General features: G+C 41.3%; 1 protein-coding gene across 2 annotated transcripts; it reads left to right on the top strand.

Annotated features, from left to right (window-relative positions):
- The first annotated feature begins 755 nt into the window (after window positions 1–755).
- On the top strand, window positions 756–15,887 carry SDE2 (SDE2 telomere maintenance homolog). Of its 2 annotated transcripts, XM_014862377.3 has the most exons (7): window positions 756–975; window positions 6,433–6,550; window positions 8,128–8,239; window positions 8,836–9,005; window positions 9,565–9,679; window positions 11,139–11,643; window positions 13,737–15,887. In XM_014862377.3, exons 1-7 carry the CDS (start codon window positions 856–858, stop codon window positions 13,956–13,958), a joined length of 1,362 nt encoding a protein of 453 aa, XP_014717863.3. In that variant the 5' UTR covers window positions 756–855; the 3' UTR covers window positions 13,959–15,887. The 2 variants fall into 2 exon arrangements, with proteins under 2 accessions (XP_014717863.3, XP_014717864.3); XM_014862378.3 differs by lacking the exon at window positions 6,433–6,550 and having other exon boundaries at window positions 781–975.
- The last annotated feature ends 6,948 nt before the right edge of the window (window positions 15,888–22,835 follow it).

Genomic DNA, 22,835 nt, shown 5'->3' with positions numbered 1-22,835 from the left:
CCAGAGCCTTAAAGGGATGCTGTTCAAATCGGTAAGAGCGCGTTTCCATGGTGCAGAATCGAAGTTACGCAGGGCTTCTTGAAGCAGCAGGACTATAAGCGTCACTCCCGCCGCTGCCTTTCACAAGGGCCCACTTGTTGGGAAATATTTTGAAAACAGAGCTGAAGTGGAGATAACGCAGAGCGCAAACAGGCGGAAATAAGAATAAACCGAGCGTGGCTGGCAGAAACCGAGAGCTTGGCAGTTTCTGCAAAGGAAGAGAAGGCTTGGCAAGCCGAGGGGAGGAAAACCCCCCAGGGCCGTTGTTTAGAGACCTCCCGAGGGCGTTTCCCTTGCCCCCAGGGCTGGGGGAGCTCCCCAGGGCAGAGGAAGCAGCCCCCCCAGAACCGCTTCCGGGACTGCCTCTTCCCTCGCGCCCCCAGGGAGCAGCGCCTTCTCAGGCCACCACTCCTCGCGACCCAAAAATAACCACACAGATGCAAGGAAAAGGGCCAAAGCCCGGGGCAGGGGGCGGTGCTTAGCCGCCGTCTTATCGCTCCCAGCCAGAACGTTCCACACCCCCGCCCGCGCCGGCCTTTTATAGGAGTCCCTCGAGCCCCGCCCTAGCAACCCCCCTAGCAACGCCTCGCCCCGCCGCTCCGCCGGCTTATCTGCCTCCGCCAGGCCCTTCCTGTTTCTCTGCCCCCGCCGGCGCGGCTCGGCGGCCTGGCTCACGTGACTGGCCCCAGGGGAGGGGCGGGGCGAGCGGAGACGGGAGGGGCGGGGCGCTGGAACGCGAGGGACACGTCATCAAGAGGCGCCGGGCTGGTGTGGCTCGTAGCCACAGGGAGGGTCGAGATTCGGGGACCAGGAGAAATGGCGGAGACGGCGGCGCTGGTGTGGGTTCGCGGCCCCGGCTTCGGGTGCAAGGCGGTGCGGTGGGGCTCGGCGCCGTGCTCCGTCCGAGATTTTATCCACCGACATTGCCATGATCTGGTGAGGTTCGCGGTTCCTGGAAGGAAGGGGCTAGAGGCGGACGGGGCAGGATTGGGTGCGGAGACGGTTGGTCGCGGGCGCTCTCTTTGGGGTTTTCAGTTTTTGAGGCTGAGGGTTCTTCAGTTTTAAGGTGCTTCAGACTGCTGCCGAGGCCTTCCTTTGCTTTTGTTTTGTGGTGGTTTTTGTTATGTTTCCTTACGGAAGGGGGAAAAACCCCTGCGCTCACAGGCGCTTAGTGCCGCCCTGAATCTGGACTAGCAGGAAACACTGTGGTATTCTGTCTTCATCCGTAAATGAGGCACTTGGACCAGATGACTTTTAAGCCCGATTTCCTTACATTTTCTTTACATTGCTTCTATGGTTATGTGACGTACATTGTGTCCACTGATCGCACAGCCCCGTTAGCTCCAACCTAGACAAGTATGTCGTATCCAACCCAGGCCAAAGGATGCTTGGGAGGGAAATGGATTCATCTGGTCACTGGTCGGGGCCAAGCGCTCGCACACATGTGCTATCGAGGGCATGGTTCTTGGGGCCTGCCATTTAGATGTCTTCCCTCATCATTCGATGGTCTCATTTGTCCATGCGTATTTTTGAAAACCTGCCATGCACTTGTAAAGTTACATGTATGGTTTACTTAATTATCAAGCAAGCAAGCTTTTCACCAACTGTGAGATATTAAACCTGTTCAGTTATCTCAAGATTTTGGTTGTCTCCCTGAGTGTAATTTCAATTTTGGCACTTGACTAAAATCTCCGTTTTTCTTTATAACCACACCTCATCCGTGCTTTTCTAGGCTGTTTCCTCTGCTTGTTATTTATAGGCTTAACATATGTTAACACTGCAGTCAAAATCAAATCTTTACTTGGACGGATTCTGTGAAGAAGCAACGTGTGTTTGCAAATAATGTGGTTTTTCAGCTTCCCCATTTTTCTTCCTACACTGCAATCCAGTGGAAAAACTGTCAGAACTGTTTTTGACCACTGAATGGGGGAATATTTTCCAAAATATTTGGATTTTAATATCTCTGAAAATAACATCTCATGAGTACAGTTTTCAAACATACTGATAATTGATCCAAAGTGAGCCCAGAAAAAAATAGGATCTTAATTATAAGGAGTATTGGAAAAAGTAATTTTAAATAGGGAGGAAGAAATATAAATGAATGAATTCACTCAGGTACTCAGGAAGCATGACTGTTAGAAATGTGAAGACAAACACAGAACTTATGAAAGGGCGTTTGATGAGATGCTGGAACAAATAAAAATAGCTCAAGTCCACACCTAAGGTTTTTAAAACAAAACTGTGCTGGCACATGATAAAGTTAGTGTTAGCTCCCGCTGAGAAAGTAGAAATGTGCCCTACTATTCATCAGGCTGAGATAACAGACACAGATAAAGCCAGCTGCCAAGTGAGTAGAGGAAAGGCCGTAGTGTAGTGGTGAAATGTCATGATGACTCCCTTGAAAGTCTCCTGCTTTCTTATCACTGAGAAACCTTGATCTCGAAAATTACAGACTATAAGCAACTTTGTTGTTTGAAATTCTGTTGGTATGAATGAAGCATCCCACTCTTGCCTCGAGAATTGAAGTCACTTTGATCTAGAGAATCATGCTTGATTTCCAGCCCAGGTGCAGAGCTTTAGATTAGGGGTTTCTGAACACAACATTCCACATTTATCTTAACTTTGTAGTTTCCAATGAAATAGGCGCCTGGATCTACTTCACGGTCTAGAACTGATGTTGTCCCTTTTACACACAGCCCTGCTTTGTTTTGAGCCTCTCAAAACATTGTTTCATTTAAATTTCACCTAAACTCCTCCCTTGCCCCAAATCCTATAGTAACTCTTTTTTGTTGTTGGTGGTGACACACCCCATGATTCCTCTGGTGTGCAGCCCCCCCTTGATGCAGTCAGTAAATTTGACTTTGCTAACTGCAGGTTTGTCTCTGGTGGCCTTAGGCCGCCGACTGGGCTAAGGCACACGTAATACTTTTGCTTGAAGTGCATTATAATACACAAGTGGTTAGAGACAGTTAAATTGACTCCAGATTTTCTTTGTTCTTATTTTCTACTAGTGATTATTAATTGACAAGAATCTTAAGCAGAAAATGCAATTTTGTCGATCATTTGTCTTGTTTCATAAGCAGTTCTGTTTGGAAACAAAGTATTGTGTATAATCTTTCTGCCTACACATTAATATCTCTTAAAGTTATTTAGAATTTTAGAAATACTGTGCCTCTTAGACATATAAAATATTAAAAGAAACTAAAGTAGCTTTTAATTTATAAACATTAAACAAATGCGAGGTGTATTACATATCTCATTTAATCTTTACAACTCTTTAAAGTAGACAGTGTTTTACAGATGAGAATAGGCCTTCATGTTAATCGCATCATTTCGTATGGCCTGAGCCCCCTTGCTCCTCTCTCCTGCTACCATGTTTGCCTGGGGAGACTCCAGTCCACTTAAATCCAACTCCACCTAGTCTGTCCATCGCCTGGGTGGTGACTGTGGTAGGGAAACTAATCACACAAATCACTTTCACTCTAAATTCACAAATACCAACTGTAGCACTGCTGGGCACTTCTACTGTATTTTCCTAATGCAGAGCAGGTTTCTTCTGGCAGTCTCCTTGCAGGACTGCTGAGAATATTGATCCACATAGCCCTCTGGCCCCTGGACACAGTCGGGGGGTGCCTCAGTAGCTTTGCTCGTTTTCCCAAGCGTCACCCACATTTTTTATGTGTACCGTGCTGTGGGAAGGGCTGGGGAGCATGCTTAGTTCATCACTCTCTCACTCTCCGGAGTTGCTCTTTCACATCTTCTCTCTTTAAAACTCCAATACTTCTTCCATCCCAAGGACCATGCTTTGTGTTCACTGAGAAAGTACAAGCAGTAAGGAGAGAATTTCCTTGTCCTCACACCAATGCCTCTACGCACCTGCCATATATTTAGCCTTGTGTTCTGTTACTGTGGATGAACAGTCCTCATTATTTTACAAATAATTTTCTTCCACTTTGCACAGTATCCCATCCTGTCTCACCTACTGGAGGACTTATTTTAGCATTAGTTCTCTCTCCCCTGCATTTTCCAGTGTTTTCCCCTTTTACTGGATCATTGCTACCAACAAGCAAACACGAGCCCACATCCCTTCCAGCTGTCACCTCATTTTCTCGGGCTTTCTTTATAAACATGAAACTCTTGAACATAGAACTCTTCTCCTTTAGAACCCACTCTAGTTAGGCTTTTGTTCTCATCACTCCAGCAGAGCCGCTCTTGTCCTGCTCGTCAGTGTCTTCTGTGTTCCCATACCCAGTCATCAGTTTCCAGTTTTCATCTCGCTTGGCCTGTCAGCGTCAGTTGGCACAGTTGCCCTGCCCTCCTTGGTACACGTTTCTCACTCATCCAGACATCAGCCTCAGTTCCCGTCCACCTCTCTGCCCTCTCCTTTCGGGTCTCTTTCGCTGCTTCCTTATCTCTTTGGTCTCTAAACCTTGGAGTGGCTAGGGCTTAGTCTTCTGATCTTTTTTCTGATGTCCTCCCACCCCCCTATCCAGATGATTTCATCCATTCTCATGGCTTTGAGTACCATCAGTATGCTGACAGCTTTCAAATGTACATCTCCAGCCCAGACCCAGTCCGCAAACTCTGGACTTATATATCCACCAGTTTACTTGCCATCTCCACTTGGCTGTCTGATAGACATCTCAAACTAACATATCCAAAATGAGATTAATTTTCTCCCCCAGATGTCCTTCTCCCTCTTAATAAATGGCAACTCTGTTTTCCCACTGGTCAAACCAAATGTTTTAAATCATCTTTCTCCTCTCTTGCTCTCACTCCCCTCATCCAGAGCATTAGCAAGTCCTGTCACCTCTGCCTTCAGAGTGTCCTCAGAATCCCACGTTTCTCATCGCCTCTGCCACGACCGCCCTGGTACAAATAGCCTTCCTTTCTCACCTGGGTTGTCACGATAGCTTCTCACTGATTTCTCTGCATCTATGGTCTTATTTTCAATTTACAGCTAGAGTGATCCTTAAAGAGCATAGCTCAGATCTCAGTTTGTTCACACGATCTTGCAATAGTTTTATTCAAATCAAAATCCAAAGTCCTTACAGGGGTTTTTCAGGCCCTGTCACTCCCCTTCTGCATACTTCATTCCAGCCTCTTGGCATGGTGCTGTTCCTTGCATGCTCTAAGCTCATGCCTGCTGCGCGTCTTTGCGTTTGTTGCCTCCATCTGGAATGCTGTTTCCCTAGATAGCCGTGTGGCTTGTTCTCTTACTTTCTTTAATTCTCTGCTCGAATGTCACTTGATCAGAGAAGCTTTCCTTGACTAACTGTGTATAAAATAGGTTACCGCCACCCTCATCCACACGTTCTGTCCCCTCTACCCTGCTTCTCGCCACTTGACATGATATATGATTTGTTCGTTGTCTGTCTTTCCTGCTAGAGTGTAAGCTCCCTGGGGCAGGATGTGTATTCACTGTAGTATTCTCTGTAGTATCCCAACACCTGAAAAGGACCTGGCACATAGTAGGCACTTAATTAATATTTGTTGGGTGGATGAATGGTTCCCACTGGAGTAGCTGTGTGATGTGGTTCAGAATGAAAGTTCATTGTTTCCACTTCAGGAAGCTAACAGCAGTGCATTTTTCCTTCCTATCGGTGTTTAGATTTCTTCATTCTTGATACTGTAAATTTAATCATGTACCTCCTAATTTCCATATAACTTGGGAGAATACTCCTCTGTTGTCTTATAGTATCAGAAATTTGTTTTGAAAGACAGTTTTTGTATTTTCTTTTCATCACTCACTCTGAGATTTTTCTTTCTTTCTTTTTTTTGAAATATAAGGAGTGGGTGTGGGAATACTTAGGCTTCTGCAATGATTGGCCAGTAACTCAGGAGAAGGCTAGCAGAAAAGAGAAGTGCCAGCTGCCAGCTGGTCCTAAAACTGTTAAGGCTTATGTAGGTGTGTTAAAAACCATACTGTTGGTTCCTCCCTTCCCCCATTCTTATCCCTACCTACACTTTTCAGGATGTATATTGTAACTTTTAAACTTGGGGGCCACTCTTGATGTTTAGCTTGTTACCTGTTTTAAAAAATCAGAGGAAATGGGACCGCCAGACTTACTGGATCTCAGCCATGTATAGTTTTCTACCTTGACTCCAATCTCCTATTAGAGAAGGAGAAAGAAGCAGTTTTTATTTTCACACAAAGGACGAAAAGTTCTTCTATATATTGTGACTAGGTATTAGGAAAAAATTGTACCAAGAATATGTCATATGAAATGACTTTCTTTTGGTAGTTTTCATTTTCAGTTAAACATATTAATTGAATACACACTATTTGCTTGTAACTAGAGTAATAAAAAGATGATAAGCTAGGTCCATTCCTCTAAGAAACTTGTATTGTCTCATAGATGGCATTTTAAAAAACCCCAAATTTGTCTCTAGGGTGTCCCTGTGGACTGCTTCTTTGTGAAGTGCAATGGATCGCTTGTTAACTCCAGTGACACGGTGCAGCGTGGAGCTGTTTATAGTTTGGAACCCAGGCTCTGTGGTGGAAAAGGAGGTAGGACGCGAGTGGTGACTGCTTAGTTGTAACGCATCCACGGTCTCGAGCCGCATGTATCACTTTAACAAACTCCTTGGTCTCTGCACTATGCCAGCCTTGTTTCGCCTTATGAAGTCCTTTATTTACTTACCTGACTTTGAATATTTTCTCCTTTATTCTTTTTGAGAAAGGTACTGTCTGATACAATTCCCGCCTTCTCCGGCCAGATGGCTCTTAGGCAACTTGGGCTCTAAAACTTTGGAGAAGATTAGATTAAGAGAGGTGGGCATTAGTCTGTCCAATTTGCTGAAGAAGGAGTGTTAAAACAATCGAATCTCCTGCTTTTGTCAAGATTTTGTCTAGTTATTGTAGTTCCAAGGGAGATCTAAAGTCATTTCGTGAAATCCAGCTATTTACAGATTGGGGTAGATTAAGGTCCTGGGTATACTGACACATCTAAGAGGGAAAAGAAACTAAGAGTAAAAACTGAATACAGTTGGCCCTCAGTGTCTGTGGGTTCCACATCCTTGGATTCAACCCACCGCGGAGCGAAAGGCCTATGATGTTTGCATCTGCACTGAATACGCCCAGACGTTTTTTCTTGTCGTTATACCCTAACCGATATTTACGTAGCATTTACATTGTGTTGGGTGTTATAACTAATCTAGAGATGATTTAAAGTGTACGGGAGGGTGGATGTAGGTTATGCACAGTGCTCTGCTGTTTTATATAAGGGGCTTGAGCATCGGGGTATTTTGGTATCCATATCTGCCAGGGAGTCCTGGAACCCATCCTCCGCGATGCCAAGGGGTGATTGTGTGAGCAGGTCTTGATCTTTCTCCTGATACACTAACATGTAATCCCTAAGCTTTCTCAAAATCGACAGTGATTTGTTTGGTTTTCAGAGAGCTGACATCTCACATTTTAATCATCCTGCTGTTTGAAATTGTGTCAATAAGAATGAAGTTTGTCATATCAGCCAGTGACAGCTTAAAATTGCCTTTCTTTTTAAACTCACTGCAAAATCTCATCATATAATTTTACTTATTAATCTTGGAATCTTGGGATGTCTGGCACTGGGTAAAGCCCTCTAAAAGATCCCAATGGTACAGGTACAGTATTTCAGAAATATAAGAGGAAGGGCAAAAGGCATGAGGTTGAAGCAAGTTTATCAATACTTTTGCCTTTGCTGTCTGGGTTAGAATCTTGATGTCTATTTTCTTTAAAAAGAAAGAAAGCAGAAATCACCTTTAATCTTATGATGTAATACTATTTTCACAAATCTGGCATTTATCCATCCTTGAACACTTTTTTTTTTTTTTTGGATGAGCAAGATTGGCCCTAAGCTAACGTCTTTTGCTGTTGAGTTGAGGAAGATTTTCCCTGAGCTAACAGCTGTGGCAATCTTCCTCTATTTTTTGTACGTAGGATGCTGCCACAGCATGGCTTGGTGAACAGTGTGTAGGTCCATGCCTGGGATTCCAACCTGAGAACCCCAGGCTGCCAAAGTGGAGTGCACGAACCCGACCACTATGCCACCAGGCCAGTCCCCTTGAACGCTTTTTAACCTGCTTTCTCCAAATATATTTGCTCAGGTTTTGGCTCTATGCTCCGAGCGCTTGGTGCTCAGATTGAGAAGACAACTAATCGAGAAGCTTGCCGGGATCTCAGTGGAAGGAGACTACGAGATGTCAATCACGAAAAAGCGTAAGATGCCGGCTGGTTTTTGTTTTTTTTGAAGAGAGAAACATACTTTCATACCAACTGTGGTTATACACATGCTCTGCATATCGGAAATGTAAACTTGAAATATTCGTGCTCTGATTTACTGTTATCAGATTTAACCTTTTCTGTAATTTAATAATTATCTTTGGGTTTTAGTTAAGTCCGTTACAGTATGCTGGTAGTAAATGTGGCACATCTTTCTGAGGGAATATCACAATGTGAACAGGAGAGCATTATTTGGGAGGGTTTTTTGTGTCTCTGTGTCTGTGTGAGGAAGCTTGGCCCTGAGCTAACATATGTTCTTAATCTTCCTCTTTTTGCTTGAGGAATATTGTCACTGGGCTAAGATCTGTGCCAATCTTCCTTTACTTTATGTGGGATGCCACCACAGCTTGGCCTGACAAGCAGTGCTAGGTCTGTGCCTGGGATCTGAACCTGGGAACCCCGGGCCACTGAAGCAGAGCGTGCGAACTTAACCACTGTGCCACCAGGCCAGCTCCTAGCGGGGCTTTTTACAGTTCTAAAAGCGTATGTGTGATACAGCCGTTCACTTGCGTGTGTGTCTCTCCCTTCCCCAGAATGGCTGAATGGGTCAAACAGCAAGCCGAGCGGGAGGCTGAAAAGGAGCAGAGGCGCCTGGAGCGGCTGCAGCGGAAGCTCACAGAGCCCCGGCACTGCTTCAGCAGCCCTGACTACCAGCAGCAGTGCCACGAGATGGCCGAACGCCTGGAGGATTCTGTCCTCAAAGGTGAGAATGAGGGCTCCTTAGCGTGGGCAGCAGGCACCCCTGCAGCCAGCTGTTCCGGACTGTTCCACACTGTGTGCAAAGAGCAGTTCTTAAAGCTTTTTGGGTTACTGCCCCCTGAGAATCTGGTGAAAGCTGTGGAACCTCCCCCCTCAATAATGAAGACAGTGTATCTCACACCCCAGAAAACAAAAGAACACATGCGTATGCAACATTTGACATACTTGACTCCTGACTTTTGTGGGCCCGTGGGCCCCAGGTGAGAACACTGTTTGAGCTTCATGGGATAAGCTAAGTCTTCAGGAGCTGTCTAGCTATTAGCATATTTGCTTCTAGTTTCAGGTCATTTTTAAAAAATGGTTTTTAATGAGAATGTCATCAGTGTATTTTTTTAGCATCCAAAGCATTATGCTAGGGCTATTTAGGTTCAAGTGAATAAGAAGGAATCTTTTCTATCAAAAAGGTTATCATGTAACAGGAAAGACAAATGTATGCAAATAACAAGCCCATAATTACACTTGGTCCTGATGGTTGAAACCCAGTTGTTCACATTTCTGGTTAGGTATGCAGGCCGCCTCCAGCAAGATGGTATCGGCAGAAATTGGGGATAGTCGGAAACGGCCTAACACATCAGGAGCAGACGGAGGAGCCAGGGCCGGGAAAAAGAAATGCTTCTGGTGAGTATGTTTCATTTTCATTCCAAATCCATCTGTGAGGACTGAGGTGTTATGTTTCCTTCCTGTCTGTCTGGGTAAACACCTTCCTAGGTAACGTTTGATGGGTACCCAGATTTCCCAGAGAGCTTCAGTCATCAGATTCAGTGATAGTCACATTGTACACACTAGTAAAGGTTTCTGCTCTGAGTGCCATTAATAGAATCTACAGTGAAACACCACATAAAAACAGCTTTGGGCCTGAATTAGTGTTTGTTCTTGAGAGTTAACTTTCAAAAATTCCGTGTGGAAGCCATGGCTGTACTTTCCAGGTGTTCTGTGTTCTCTCTGGTTTCTCACAGTCCTCGCTGAGGTCTCCGGTCACTTTGCCAGACCTCTCTTCACACTTTTGCACTTGTGGGTGAAAAGCACACAATATTTTTTCTTCTCCATTCTTCTCAGAGCTCTCCCACTCTTCCCAGCTGGCCTCTGGGGACCAGCCCAGTTCCCTTGGGCCAAGTTCTAGAAAATGATAAGTCCAAGTGGATCTCGCTTCCTTGTTCGACTCCCCTTTGAGGACAGAAAGATCGTTACTAACCAAAGTTCATGTCACTGTCAGTCCAGCGTAGAATGTTTTGTTTTCTTTCTGAAATAAGAATTAACTGTTCCTGAGAGAAAAGGTAGCAGTATTGTATGGTTCTTTTTAAGTCAGATTTATTGAGGTATAATTTGTATACAGTACAATTCACCCTTTTTGATTGAACAGTTCTGTGAGTTTTGAAAAATATAGTCATGTAACTACCACCAAAGTCAAGATATAGAATATTTTTATCTCCCTAAAAACTTCCCATGTGCCTCTTTGCAGTTAATCCCTTCCCCTCTTCCACCCCTGTCAACCACTGATCACTGGTGCGCTGTTTGTTCCTATGGTTTTGTCTTTTCCAGAATGTCGTGGAGCCTTTTATAGAGGCTCGTTTCACTTAGCATAGTGCTTTTGAAATGTCTCGACGGTGTTATATGCGTCAGTAGTTCCTTCCTTTTTATCACCAAGTATTATTGATGGTAAGGCTGTGCCACAATTTATTTATCCATTCTCCAGTTGATAGACATTTGGGTAGTTTCCTTTGGGCAATTATGAATAAAATATAGGATTTTCTTTTAACTTTATTATTTTATCTAATTTCCAACAAAGTTCATACAACAAAGGAAAACAGCTTTAAGCAAAGTGAGTTTTGTTTTAAGAGATGCACAAGTTTAAAAGAGAGATCTTCTTGGATCTTTGGGATGGCTGGTTCTAGTCTCATTGAATTTTTTTTTCCCTTCTCTTTATACCTCTGGAATATCTTTTTCTGAAACTTATCTACTCTCCATCTCAAGCTAGCAGATGCTTTTAGTTAGACGGTCTGTTCCCTGGACAAACTAACTCTTTTTTTATTTTGAGTGGAAGGTATAATGGTGTTAACCTTTCTGTGGCTTCCGACAGGTTGGGCATGGAAGGACTAGAGACTGTGGAGGGGTCCAGCTCTGAGAGCTCAGATGATGACAGTGAAGAAGCACCTGGGACTTCAGGAACGAGCTGCCATATTCCAAAAAATGGCAGTGATGGTGCTGAGATGGCAGCCGAATTTCCAAGTAGTTCTCAGGGGGCAAGAGTATTGAGTACAGACTCTACCTTGCCAGAAAAAGCACGGACCCTGGCGAGTGACTCTGGGAACGGTGTTTCAGAAGACACCTGTCCTGAGCTGGGGGAGACATCTGCAAAGGAGGACGTGGAAAGGAAGATGGCTGCAGAAACAGAGGAAACCCAGGAGGAAAAGGAGGCAGGGAGTAAAGGAGCCGTCGGAAAGGAAGCAGTTGGGGCTGGACTGAATAAGGAGGAAGAGACAAAAGAAAGGACTGATGAGGGAAGAGCTGCCCAGGTTTCCCTGGGAGGAGAGAGGGAGAACGTTCCCATGGCCGAGCTGGGGAGAAGCCAGTCAGGAAGCACCGTAAGTAGAATTTTGGGGTCGATGTCTAGAGCCAAATCAGTTTAATCTCCACAATAAGTCATTAAAATGAAAATGTGCTTTTTCCCGTCGGCTGCTTAGTGGAAAGGCTTGTTTAATAATCAGAAGTACAGGTGATGCTGAAGCTTGCCCTTACCCGGAGAGAGAGCCTTCCTTTTTTTTTTTTTTTCAGCTCTAGAGTTTATATTAATTTGCCACTAGGGGGTGTCCTTGGTTTCCTGTTTCATCAATTCTGAGATACATGTTTATCACGTTTTACTATCTCTGAATTTGCGTGTATATCACATAGCTTAATTGGTATTGGTTTATTCTTTTTTTTTTTTTTGAGGAAGATTAGCCTTGAGCTAACGTCTGCCCCCAATCCTCCTCTTTTTGCTGAGGAAGATTGGTCCTGAGCTAACATCTGTACCCATCTTCCTCTATTTTATGTGGGATGCCTGCTACAGTGTGGCTTGATAAATGGTGCGTAGGGCTGCGCCTGGGATCCAAACTGGCAAACCTTGGGCTGCCGAAGTGGAATGTGTGAGCCTAACCACTGCACCACCAGGCTGACCCCTATTTCTTAATAATACGTACAATAATGCATAGTGTGATGGATGGCATTTTAGATTTGATGAAGTGTGCTCATTTTCCCATCACTAAACCTCTAGTTACTTATTCTTTCTCATGTGAGATACTATTTGAATTGTCAGCTGCATGTGGAGTCTTTCCTGTGGACGGGGAGCAGCTCCTTTTTAATTTGTCATTAATCTGAAGTCCTCCCTTCAGCCTTTTAAGGGTTTATTTTCATTGTGCATCCGTTCCTCGGGTAGTCGCTCCTTCGCCGGCTTCAGTGGACTAGCTTGCAGCCGAGAGCTGCAGTGTTTGCGCTTTGATCTAAGGTCTTGACTTGCTCTTTACAACAGGTGAAACCTGAACTGCTTGGTTTCCTTTGACAAACACAAAGCCTGTCATGATTTGTTTAACCAGCACCTTCCCTACCCCCAGGACATAGGCACAGAGGCAATGATGGCCCTTTCGAGGGAGGCTGGTGGGATTTTCATGCTGAGGGCTTTAAACTGACCATCACGCCGTCTCTGGAGTTGTAAGCAGGGAACTCTTACCTTACTCGTGTATATTAGGGCCTTCATCCTCACTGAAGTCTTGGGAAAATGAATAAAGGAATGTTTTGTGAATAAAACCCGATTTGACTTTCAGTCTTTGAGCCTTTAGCCATGGGAATTTTGTTCCTGGTGAGGTAGCAGGAGCTGCTGTATTTGTGACAACCGGCTGCGGCCACGTGTGAGTCTCCGGAGACATGGATTTGGCCATAAACAGTGAAACCAAGATTGACTTCAGAAATCCAATAAAATGGCTTTAAAAAAAGAAAAATAAAGATAACTAGAAAGATCAAGTGTCTGTTCCTACAGCTCTTTACTATTTAAGAAAATAACTTTCTATGAGAAAATTATTGCTCTTTGAATATATCTTGTGAAAATCCCTGGATGTGAGTATCTCCGTTTTTGCAGAGCATTCGTCATCAGAAGCATTGGCTTTTTGTCTTCAGGTCCACTTGGTCTATAGAAGAGTTGCGAGTCTGGTGAACGGCTTTGGAGTTTGCTGAGTTACATGCATGAGGACTCTTACCATCAGTCTTAATTATTTGATTGGAATGGAAAGTATTAAGATTACAGAATTAAAAGATTCACAGGCATGTGAATCTCATTAAAATTAAGCGTGATAGGGTGCTGCTCTTTTCTGTGCTGATAGTGTGGGCATAGGCTGGGTATATCTTACTGTTTGAATTTTTACTGGAAAAATCAAAAAAGAAAGAAAATAGTATTAATCTGTTTGGGAATCCTATAACTTCTGTTACTGTTCCAAATACTTGTTTCAAATATATAGATGAAAAATTGTTTATTAACAATGTATATTGAGAATGCATGTGGAATAACATTTAGATGATTATTAAAATTCAATAGCAAGATACGACAATTTAAAATGAAAATTCCTTGAAAAACAGAATGTAGTTGACAGTTGAAGAGTCTTTATTCAGAGGAAGGAGCCTGTTTTAAATGCTTCCTTTCTTTCCTCAGGGTGTTGGTCTGGAGACTGTGGATTTACTGGCGTTCAGCTCTGTTGCGGAAGTGGAGTCGCTGGGCTTGGAGAGGCTCAAGTGCGAGCTGATGGCGCTGGGGCTGAAGTGCGGGGGCACTCTCCAGGAGCGCGCCGCCCGCCTCTTCTCCGTCAGGGGACTGGCCAGGGAGCAGATAGACCCCGCCTTGTTCGCCAAGCCTGCGAAAGGGAAGAAGAGATGAACGTCATCGGAACGGATTTCCTATTTCTTTCTAGACCAGCGCTTAGAACCTGCATCATGTTGACTCTCGGCCATGATTCCTGTCGATATTAAAGCTGACTTTTTAATAACCCAATTCTAACTATCCTCTTTTTCATTATTATATTTATAGAATTAATGTGTGAAACCATGTGGGCCTGAAGTTTTCTTTGTGGGAAGGTTTTTTTGTACCAAGTCTAATTTCTTTGATAAACATAGGGCTATTCAGATTTTTGTTTTCATCTTGTGTCATTTGGGTGAGTTATATTTTCAAAGAATTTATGCATTTGACCCAAGTTGTCAGATTTGTGGACACAAAATTATTCCTAATAGTCCTTCTGTGGGGCTGGCCCCGTGGCCAAGTGGTTAATTTCGTGCGCTCTGCTGCAGGCGGCCCAGTGTTTTGTTGGTTTGAATCCTGGGCGTGGACATGGCACTGCTCATCAAACCACGCTGAGGCAGTGTCCCACATGCCACAACTAGAAGGACCCACAATGATGAATATACAACTATGTACCGGGGGGCTTTGGGGAGAAAAAGGAAAAAAATAAAATCTTTAAAAAAAAAAAATAGTCCTTCCGTATCCTTTTAAATGTCCGTAGGCACTGTGGTGGTAACTTTTTCATTCTGATACTGATAATTTCTGTTTCCTCCTTGTCCTGATCAGTCTAGCTAGGGGTTTATCAATTTTGTTGATCTGATTGTCAAAGAATCAATTTTTCTCAACTCTTTTTAATTTCATTGATTTCTGCTCTTTATTTCCTTTCTTCTACTTAACTTGGATTTACTTTTTTCTTTAGCTTCTTAAGGTAAGCCTTAGGCCATTGATTTTAGACTTTTTTTTCTAATATAAATATTTAAAGCTCAGAATTTTTCTTTAAGCACTGCTTTAGTTGCATCTCAAAATTTTTAATGTTCTGTTTTCTATCATTCGATTGTAAATATTTTCTGATTTCCTTGTAAATGCTTCTTTGACCCATGGATTATCTAGAAGTATGTTGTCTAATTAGCAAACGTTTGGCTTTTGCTGAGTATCTTATTGTTACTGGATTTCTACTTTAGTTCTGTTGAGGTCAGGCAATATCCTCTTTATGATTTTAATCCTTTTAATTTTATCGAGACTTGTATTATGGCCCACTATATGGTCTGTCTGGTTAAAGGTTCCACATGCAATTGAAAAGAATAAATATTCTGAATTGTTGGGTGAATTTGTTCTGTAATATCAATTAGGTTAGATAGTTGATATCGTCTAGCTCTTCTACGTCTTTACTGATTTTTTTTGTTTATTTCTGTCAAGTGCTGAAAGAGAGGTGTTAAAATCTCCAGTTAGGATTGTGGAGTTGTGTGTTTCTTTAATTCTATCAAGTTTTGCTTCATATTTTGAATCTCTGTTATCGGGTTATGTTACGTCCTCCTATTGAATTGACCATTTCATCCTTATGAACTTTCCCTCTTTATCTCTGCTGCTGCTTTTTGTTTCTAAGTCCACTTTATCTGGTGTGAATTACAGCCACTCCAGCCGCCTTATGCTTATGTTTGCAGAGGATACCTTTTTCTAGTCATTTACTTTCTACCTCTCTGTGTCTTTTTACTTAAAGTGGGTTTCTTATAGACAACATGTGCTTGGATCTTACATTTTTATTCTGACAGTCTCCATGTTTTAATGAGTGTTTATTAACATTAAATGTAATTATTGCAATGCATAGTTTTAGGTCTGTCAGTTACTGTTTTTCTGTTTGGATTAGTTGATTATTTCGGAATTGCATGTTAATTTATTGGCTTTGTAGCTGTACTCTCTTTGCATAGTTGTTTTAGTGGATGCTCTAGGAGTTACAACGTATGTTTTCAGTCTTTCAGTTAACCTAGAGTTAATGTCGTACCACTTCACATAAAATGTAGAAATCTTGCAACTATATATGTCCATTCCTGTCTTTTATGGTCTAGCTGTCACCTTTATGAAATCTATATACATTTTAAGTCCTGTAATATGTTATAATTTCTGCTTTAATCATATATATTTTTTTAAATTAAGAGGAAAGAGTCAGGCTTATTCACATATTTACCATTTCTGATGCTTTTCATTCCTACTTGAAGATCTGGTATCGTTTCCCTTTGGCCTGAAGAATTTTCTTTAACATTTTTTTAGCACAAGTCTGCTGGCAACAAATTCTATTTTTGTGTTGGGTTTTCTTCATCATGTTAAAGATCTTTTCCCACTGTCTTCTGGCCTCCACTGCTGCTGATGACAAGTCAGTGGCCTGTGCAATGATTGGTCCACTTTATATGTTGTGTCTTTTTCTTTGGCTGCTTTCAGGTATGCCTGGTTATGATTTTCTGTGTCTTTATCCTGCTTGGGGTTTCCTGAACTTCTTAGATCTGTAAATTTATACCATTAATCAAGTTTGGGAATATTTCAGCCATTATTCCTTCAGATCTTTTTCTTGCCCAATGTCTTCTCTTGTCTCCTTCTAGGACTTGGATTACGAATTTGGTAAACCTCTTAAGTATAGTCCCTGAAGTCCCTCAGTCTGTTTTTTTCCCCTCAAACATTTCTCTCTTTATATAATTCTTTAGATTATATAATTTCTATGATATAGCTTCCAGTTCATGGATTTTGTGACTTCCATTCTACTAAGCCGATATAAAAAATTATTTGATTTTGTATTTTTCCATTCTAGACTTTCTATTTTATAGGTTTTTTTAAAGTTTCTATTTCTCTGCTGAAATTTTCTATATTACAAGCATAATTTCTTTTATGTCCTTGAGCATAGTTATAATAGCTGCCGTGGAATCCTTGTCTGCTTGCTCTGACACTTGGATCAGCTCAGGGTCCGTCTTTGTTGATTCTCTTGAGAATGGATCTCATTCTCCTGATTCTTCACATGTCGATAGTTCTGGGTTGTATCTCGACATGGTGAATGATGTTATGGAGATTCTGGATTCTGGTATATGTCTTCAGGAGTGTCGCTCTTTTTTTTTGTTTCTTTCTTTTTAGCAAGCAGTTAACATGGCTAGACTGAAACTCTAAACACTGTGTTTTCCAGACGGGCAACACCCTTGGATCGATCTTACTGCTTGGAGTTGCCATGTGCTTATGTGGTTCAGGAGGCAGAGTTTACAGACACAGAATTTTTGGCTTATCCTGCTCTGGCTCTCCCTTCCAGGACCTCTTCCTTCACTCTTGTTTTGTTTTCTGGTTCCTCAAGCCAGCAAGACTGCATTTTTCCATCAGAGTTCTAGCCACCTGGCATCGTACAGAGTAGGGGCTAAAAACTGTAAAAGGGGGAGAGTTCCCCATACTCTTCCCTTCTCCCAAGTATCCTGTTCCCTTGAAGTGTCTGCCTGCTTCTGGTCCTTCTCCAGTGCGTTCAGACAGTTGTTCAATGTATTTTGTCCAGAGTTTATGACTGTTAACTACAGGAAGGTTGGTCCAAAAGAAGCTGCTCAGTCATATCAGAAGCAGAACCTCTAGTATTGCATTAAAAATGTGTGTGTATCTCTATCTATCTATATATAAACTAAATTACAAGAGATGCATATATACTTTTATTTTTTCATTGAGGTCATGATAGTTTATGAAATTTCAGTTGTACATTCCTGTTTGTCAGTCACCATATAAATGTGCCTCTCCCTTCAGCGCTTTTGCCCACCCCCTACCCCCTTCGCCTCTGGTAACCACTAAAGTGTTCTCTTTGTTCATGTGTTCGTTTATCGTCCACGTATGAGTGAAATCATACAGTGTCTTTCTCTATCTGGCTTATTTACTTAACATAATACCCTCCAGGTCCATCCATGTTGTTGTGAATGGGATGATTTTGCCTTTTTTTTATGGCTGAGCGGTATTCCTTTGTGTATATATACACCATATCTTTATACACTCATCAGTTGATGGGCACTTGGGTTTCTTCCACTTCTTGGTATTGTGAATAATGCTGCAGTGAACACGGGTGCATAAGTCTCTGAATTTTTTATTTGATTCAAGTTCTTTGGATAAATACCCAGTAGTGGGATGGCTGGGTCATATGGTATTTCTATTTGTAATTTTTTGAGAAATCTCCACACTGTTTTCCATAGTGGCTGCACCAATTTGCATTCCTACCAGCAGAGTACGAGGGTTCCCTTTTCTCCACAACCTCTCCAGCATTTGTTATATTTTTGTCTTGGTGAATATAGCCATTCTAACAAGTGTTAGGTGATATCTCATTGTAGTTTTGATTTACATCTCCCTAATAATCAGTGATGATGACCATCTTTTCATGTGCCTGTTGGCCGTCTATATATCTTCTTCGGAAAAATGTCTGTTCATATCCTGTGCCCATTTTTTGATCAGGTGGTGTTTTTGTTGTTAGTTGTGTGAATTCTTTATGTATTTTGGAGATTAACTCCTTCTCGGGTATATGATTTGCAAATATTTTCTTGCAGTTGGTGGGTTGTCTTTTCATTTTGTTTCTGATTTCCTTTGCCTTGCAGAAGCTCTTTAGTCTGATGAAGTCCCACTTGTTTATTTTTTCTTTTGTTTCCCTTGTCCTAGTAGACATGGTATTAGAAAAGATCCTTCTGGGGCCAGCCCCATGGCCAAGTGGTTAAGTTTGTGTGCTCCACCTCGGCAGCCCAGGGTTCGGATCCTGGGCACAAACATGGCACAGCTCATTAGGCCACGTTGAGGCAGCATCCCACCTGCCACAACTAGAAGGACCTACAACTAAAATATACAACTATGTACTAGGGGGATTTTGGGAAAAACAAGCAGGGGGATAAAAAAAGGTTGGCAACAGTTGTTAGCTCACGTGCCAATCTTTAAAAAAAACAAAGAAAAGATCCGTCTAAGACTGATGTCAAAGAATGTATTGCGTATATTTTCTTCCAGGAGTTTATGATTTCAGGTCTTACCTTCAAGTCTTTAATCCATTTTCAGTTAATTTTTGTGTATGGTGAAAGATAATGGTCTACTTTCGTTCTTTTGCATGTGGGTGTCCAGTTTTCCCAACATCATTTATTGAAGAGACTTTCCTTTGTCCATTGTTTGTTCTTAGCTCCATTGTTGAAGATTAGCTGTCTGTAGATGTGTGGTTTTATTTCTTGGCTCAATTCTGTTCCATTGATCTGCATGTCTTTGTACCAGTACCATAGCTTTGTAGTATATTTTGAAGTCTAGGATTGTGATGCCTCCAGTTTTGTTCTTTTTTCTCCAGATTGCTTGAGCTATTCAGGGTTTCTTGTTGCCCCATATGAATTTTAGGATTCTTTGTTCTATTTCTGTGAAGAATGTCATTGGGATTCTGATTGGGATTGCATTGAATCTGTAGATTGCTTTAGGTAGTATGGACATTTTAACTATGTTTATTCTTCCAATCCATGTACATGGAATGTCTTTCCATTTCTTTAAGTCATTGTCAATTTCTTTCAATAATGTCTTAGAGTTTTCATTGTATAGGTCTTTCACATCCTTGTTTAAATTTATTCCTAGACATTTTATTCTTTTTGTTGTAGTTGTAAATGGGATTGTATTCTTGTCTTTCTGTTTGTTTGTTATTAGAGTATAGAAATGCAACTGATGTTTGTAAGTTGATTTTGTACTCTGCAACTTTGCTGTAGTTGTTGATTATTTCTAATAGTTTTCTGATGGATTCTTTAGGGTTATATATATATGACGTCATGTTGTCTGTAAACAGCGAGAGTTTCACTTTTTCATTGCCTTTTTGGACTCCTTTTGTTTATTTTTTTCTTCCCTAATTGCTCTGGCCAAAACTTCCAGGACTATGTTGAATAAGAATGGTGATAGTGGGTACCCTTGTCTTCCTCCTGTTCTCAGAGGGATGGCTTTCAGTTTTTCTCTGTTGAGTATGATCTTGGCTGTGGGTCTGTCATATCTGGCCTATATTATGTTGAGGTACTTTCCTTCTATACCCATTTTATTGAGAGTTTTTATCATAAATGGATGTTGGATCCTGTCAAATGCTTTCTCTGCATCTGTTGAGATGATCATGTGGTTTTTATTGCTCATTTTGTAATGTGGTGTATCACATTGATTTGCAGATATTGAACCGTCCCTGCATCCCTGGTATATATCTCATGATCATAGTGTATGATCTTTTTAATGTATTGCTGCATTCAGTTTACTAATATTTTGTTGAGGATTTTTGCATCTGTGTTCATCAGTGATATTGGCCTGTGATTTATATTGTCCTTGTCTGGCTTTGGTATCAGGGTGATGTTGGCCTTGTAGAATGTGTTAGGAAGTGTTTGGCCTTCATCAATTTTTTGGAATAGTTTGAGAAGGATAGGTATTAAGTCTTCGGTAGAATTCTCCAGAGAAGCCATCTGGTCCTGGACTTTCATTTTTGGGGAGGTTTTTGATTACTGTTTCAATCTGTTTACTTGTGATTGGTCTATTCATATATATTCTCTCTGTCTTCTTTACTCAGTTTTGGGAGGCTGTATGAGTCTAAGAATTTATCCATTTCTTCTAGATTGTCCAATTTGTTGGCATATAGTTTTTTTCATAGTATTCTCTTAGAATCCTTTGTATTTCTGTGGTATCTGTTGTAATTTCTCCTGTGTCATTTTTAATTTCATTTATTTGAACCTGCTCTCCTTTTTTCCTAGTGAGTCTGGCTAAGGGTTTGTCAGCTTTCTTTATCTTCTCAAAGAACCAACTCTTTGTTTCATTGATCTTTTCTACTGTTTTTTTGTTTCAATTTCATTTATTTCTGCTATAATTTTTATTATTTCCCTCCTGCTGACTTTGGGCTTTTTTGTTCTTTTTCTAATTCTGTTAGGTATAGTTTAAGATTGCTTATTTGAGGTTTTTCTTGTTTGTTAATGTGGACCTGAATTGCTGTGAATTTCCCTCTTACGGCCACTTTTGCTGCATCCCATATGAATTGGTATGTTATATTTTCATTCTCATTTATCTCCATATATTTTGTGATTTCTCCTTTAATTTCTTCACTGATCTGTTGGTTGTTCTGTAGCTTGTTGTTTAGTCTCTACATGTTTGTCACTTTCCCAGCTTTTTCCTTGTAATGGATTTCTAGTTTCATAGCACTTGATATGATTTCAGTCTTCTTAAATTTATTGAGGTTTGCATTGTTTCCCAGCCTATGGTCTCTCCTTGAGAATGCTCCATATGCACTTGAGAAGAATGTGCATTCTGTTGTTTTTGGATGGAGTGTTCTATTTATAACTATTAAGTCCATCTGGTCTAGTTTTTTGTTTAAATCCACTATTTCCTTGTTGACTTTCTGTCTGGCTGATCTATCCATTGGTGTAAGTAGGTTGTTAAGATCCCCTATTATTACTGTGTTGTTGTTAATATCTACTTTTCGGTTTGTTAGTAGTTGCTTTATGTACTTTGGTGCTCCTGTGTTAGGTGCATATGTATTTATAAGTGTTATGTTGCCTTGGTGGAGTGTCACTTTTATCGTTATGTACTGACCCTCTTTGTCTCTCATTACCTGTTTTGTCTTGAAGTCTACTTTGTCTGACACAAGTATGGCAACACCTGCTTTCTTTGATTGCCATTAGCTTGGAGTATTGTTTTCCATCCCTTCACTCTGAGCCTGTGTTTATCTTTAGAGCTGAGGTGTGTTTCCTGGTGGTAGCGTATTGTCGGGCCTTGTTTTTTAATCCATCCAGCCACTCTGTGTCTTTTGATTAGGGAGTTCAATCTATTTACATTTAGAGTGATTATTGCTATATGAGAGCTTAATACTGCCATTTTGACACTTGTTTTCTGGTTCTGCATTTCCCTTGTTTCTCATCCTATGTATTTCGGACTGCCAATTCAGTTTGGTAGTTCTCTATGATGGTTTTCTTAGTTTTCTCTTTATTTATCATTTGTGCCTCTGTTCTGATTATTTGTTTAGTGGTTACCATGAGGTTTGTATAAAAAATCTCGTAGATGAGATAGTCCATTTTCTGATAGCCTCTTATTTCCTTAGATAAGCCGATTCCTCCTTTTCCTCTTCCCCTTCTAGGTTCATATTGTCACGACTTATTCCATGTTGTGAGTTTGTGGTTAAAATGATGAGCTTTTATTTATTTTTGATGTTTTCCTTCCCTTTATTTTTAATGTTATAATTGTTTGCTAACCTGTTCTGATAGAGAACTGGAATTTTCTGATTTTGTCTACCTATTTATCTCCTCGCTCAAGGCTTCATAAACTCTTTCTTTTCTTTTCTTTTTTTTTAGGTATGAGGGCCACCGTGAGCATTTCTTGTAGGGGTGGGGGAATCTTGTGGCAATGAACTCCCTTAGCTTTTGTTTATCTGGGAATGTTTTTGTTTCTCCATCATCTCTGAAGGATATTTTTGCTGGATATTCTTGGCTGAAAGATTTTGTCTTTCAGAACTTTGAATATATCCTTCCACTCTCTCCTAGCCTATAAGGTTTCTGCTGAGAAATCCACTGAAAGCCTGATAGGGGTTCCTTCATAGATTATTTTCTTCTGCCTTGCTGCCCTTAATATTTTTTTGTTGTCATTGACTTTTGCCAGCTTTACTACTATACGCCTTGGAGAAGGTCTTTTTACATTGATACAATTGGGAAATCTATTAGCTTCTTTCACTTTATTTCCAGCTCCTTCACCAGGTTTGGGAAGTCCTCAGCTATTATTTCTTTGAACAAGCTTACTGCTCCATTCTCCTCTTCTCTCTCTGGAATACCTGTAATTCTTATGTTGCATTTTCTAATTGAGTTGAATATTTCTTGGAGAATTTCTTTTAGTCTCAGAGCTCTCTCCTCCTCCATCTGAAGCATTTCTATATTTCTGTCCTCTAGACTGCTGATTCTGTCCTCCACAATATCAGCTCTGTTGTGCAGGGAGTCCAGATTTTTCTTCATCTCATCCATTGTGTTT

This window comes from Equus asinus, chromosome 30 (genome assembly GCF_041296235.1).
Source record: "Equus asinus isolate D_3611 breed Donkey chromosome 30, EquAss-T2T_v2, whole genome shotgun sequence".
NCBI classification, from domain to species: domain Eukaryota; kingdom Metazoa; phylum Chordata; class Mammalia; order Perissodactyla; family Equidae; genus Equus; species Equus asinus.
This window is presented reverse-complemented; position numbering and strand designations above follow the sequence as displayed.

What these genes read in the sequence shown, in the direction of transcription:
- SDE2 (XM_014862377.3), top strand. Translation starts at nt 856, where the DNA reads ATGGCGGAGACGGCGGCGCTGGTGTGGGTTCGCGGCCCCGGCTTCGGG. An exon ending in ACCGACATTGCCATGATCTG is followed by an intron (nt 976 to 6,432) that starts GTGAGGTTCGCG and finishes ATTTGTCTCTAG; the next exon opens with GGTGTCCCTGTGGACTGCTT. An exon ending in GGGAAAAAGAAATGCTTCTG is followed by an intron (nt 9,680 to 11,138) that starts GTGAGTATGTTT and finishes GGCTTCCGACAG; the next exon opens with GTTGGGCATGGAAGGACTAG.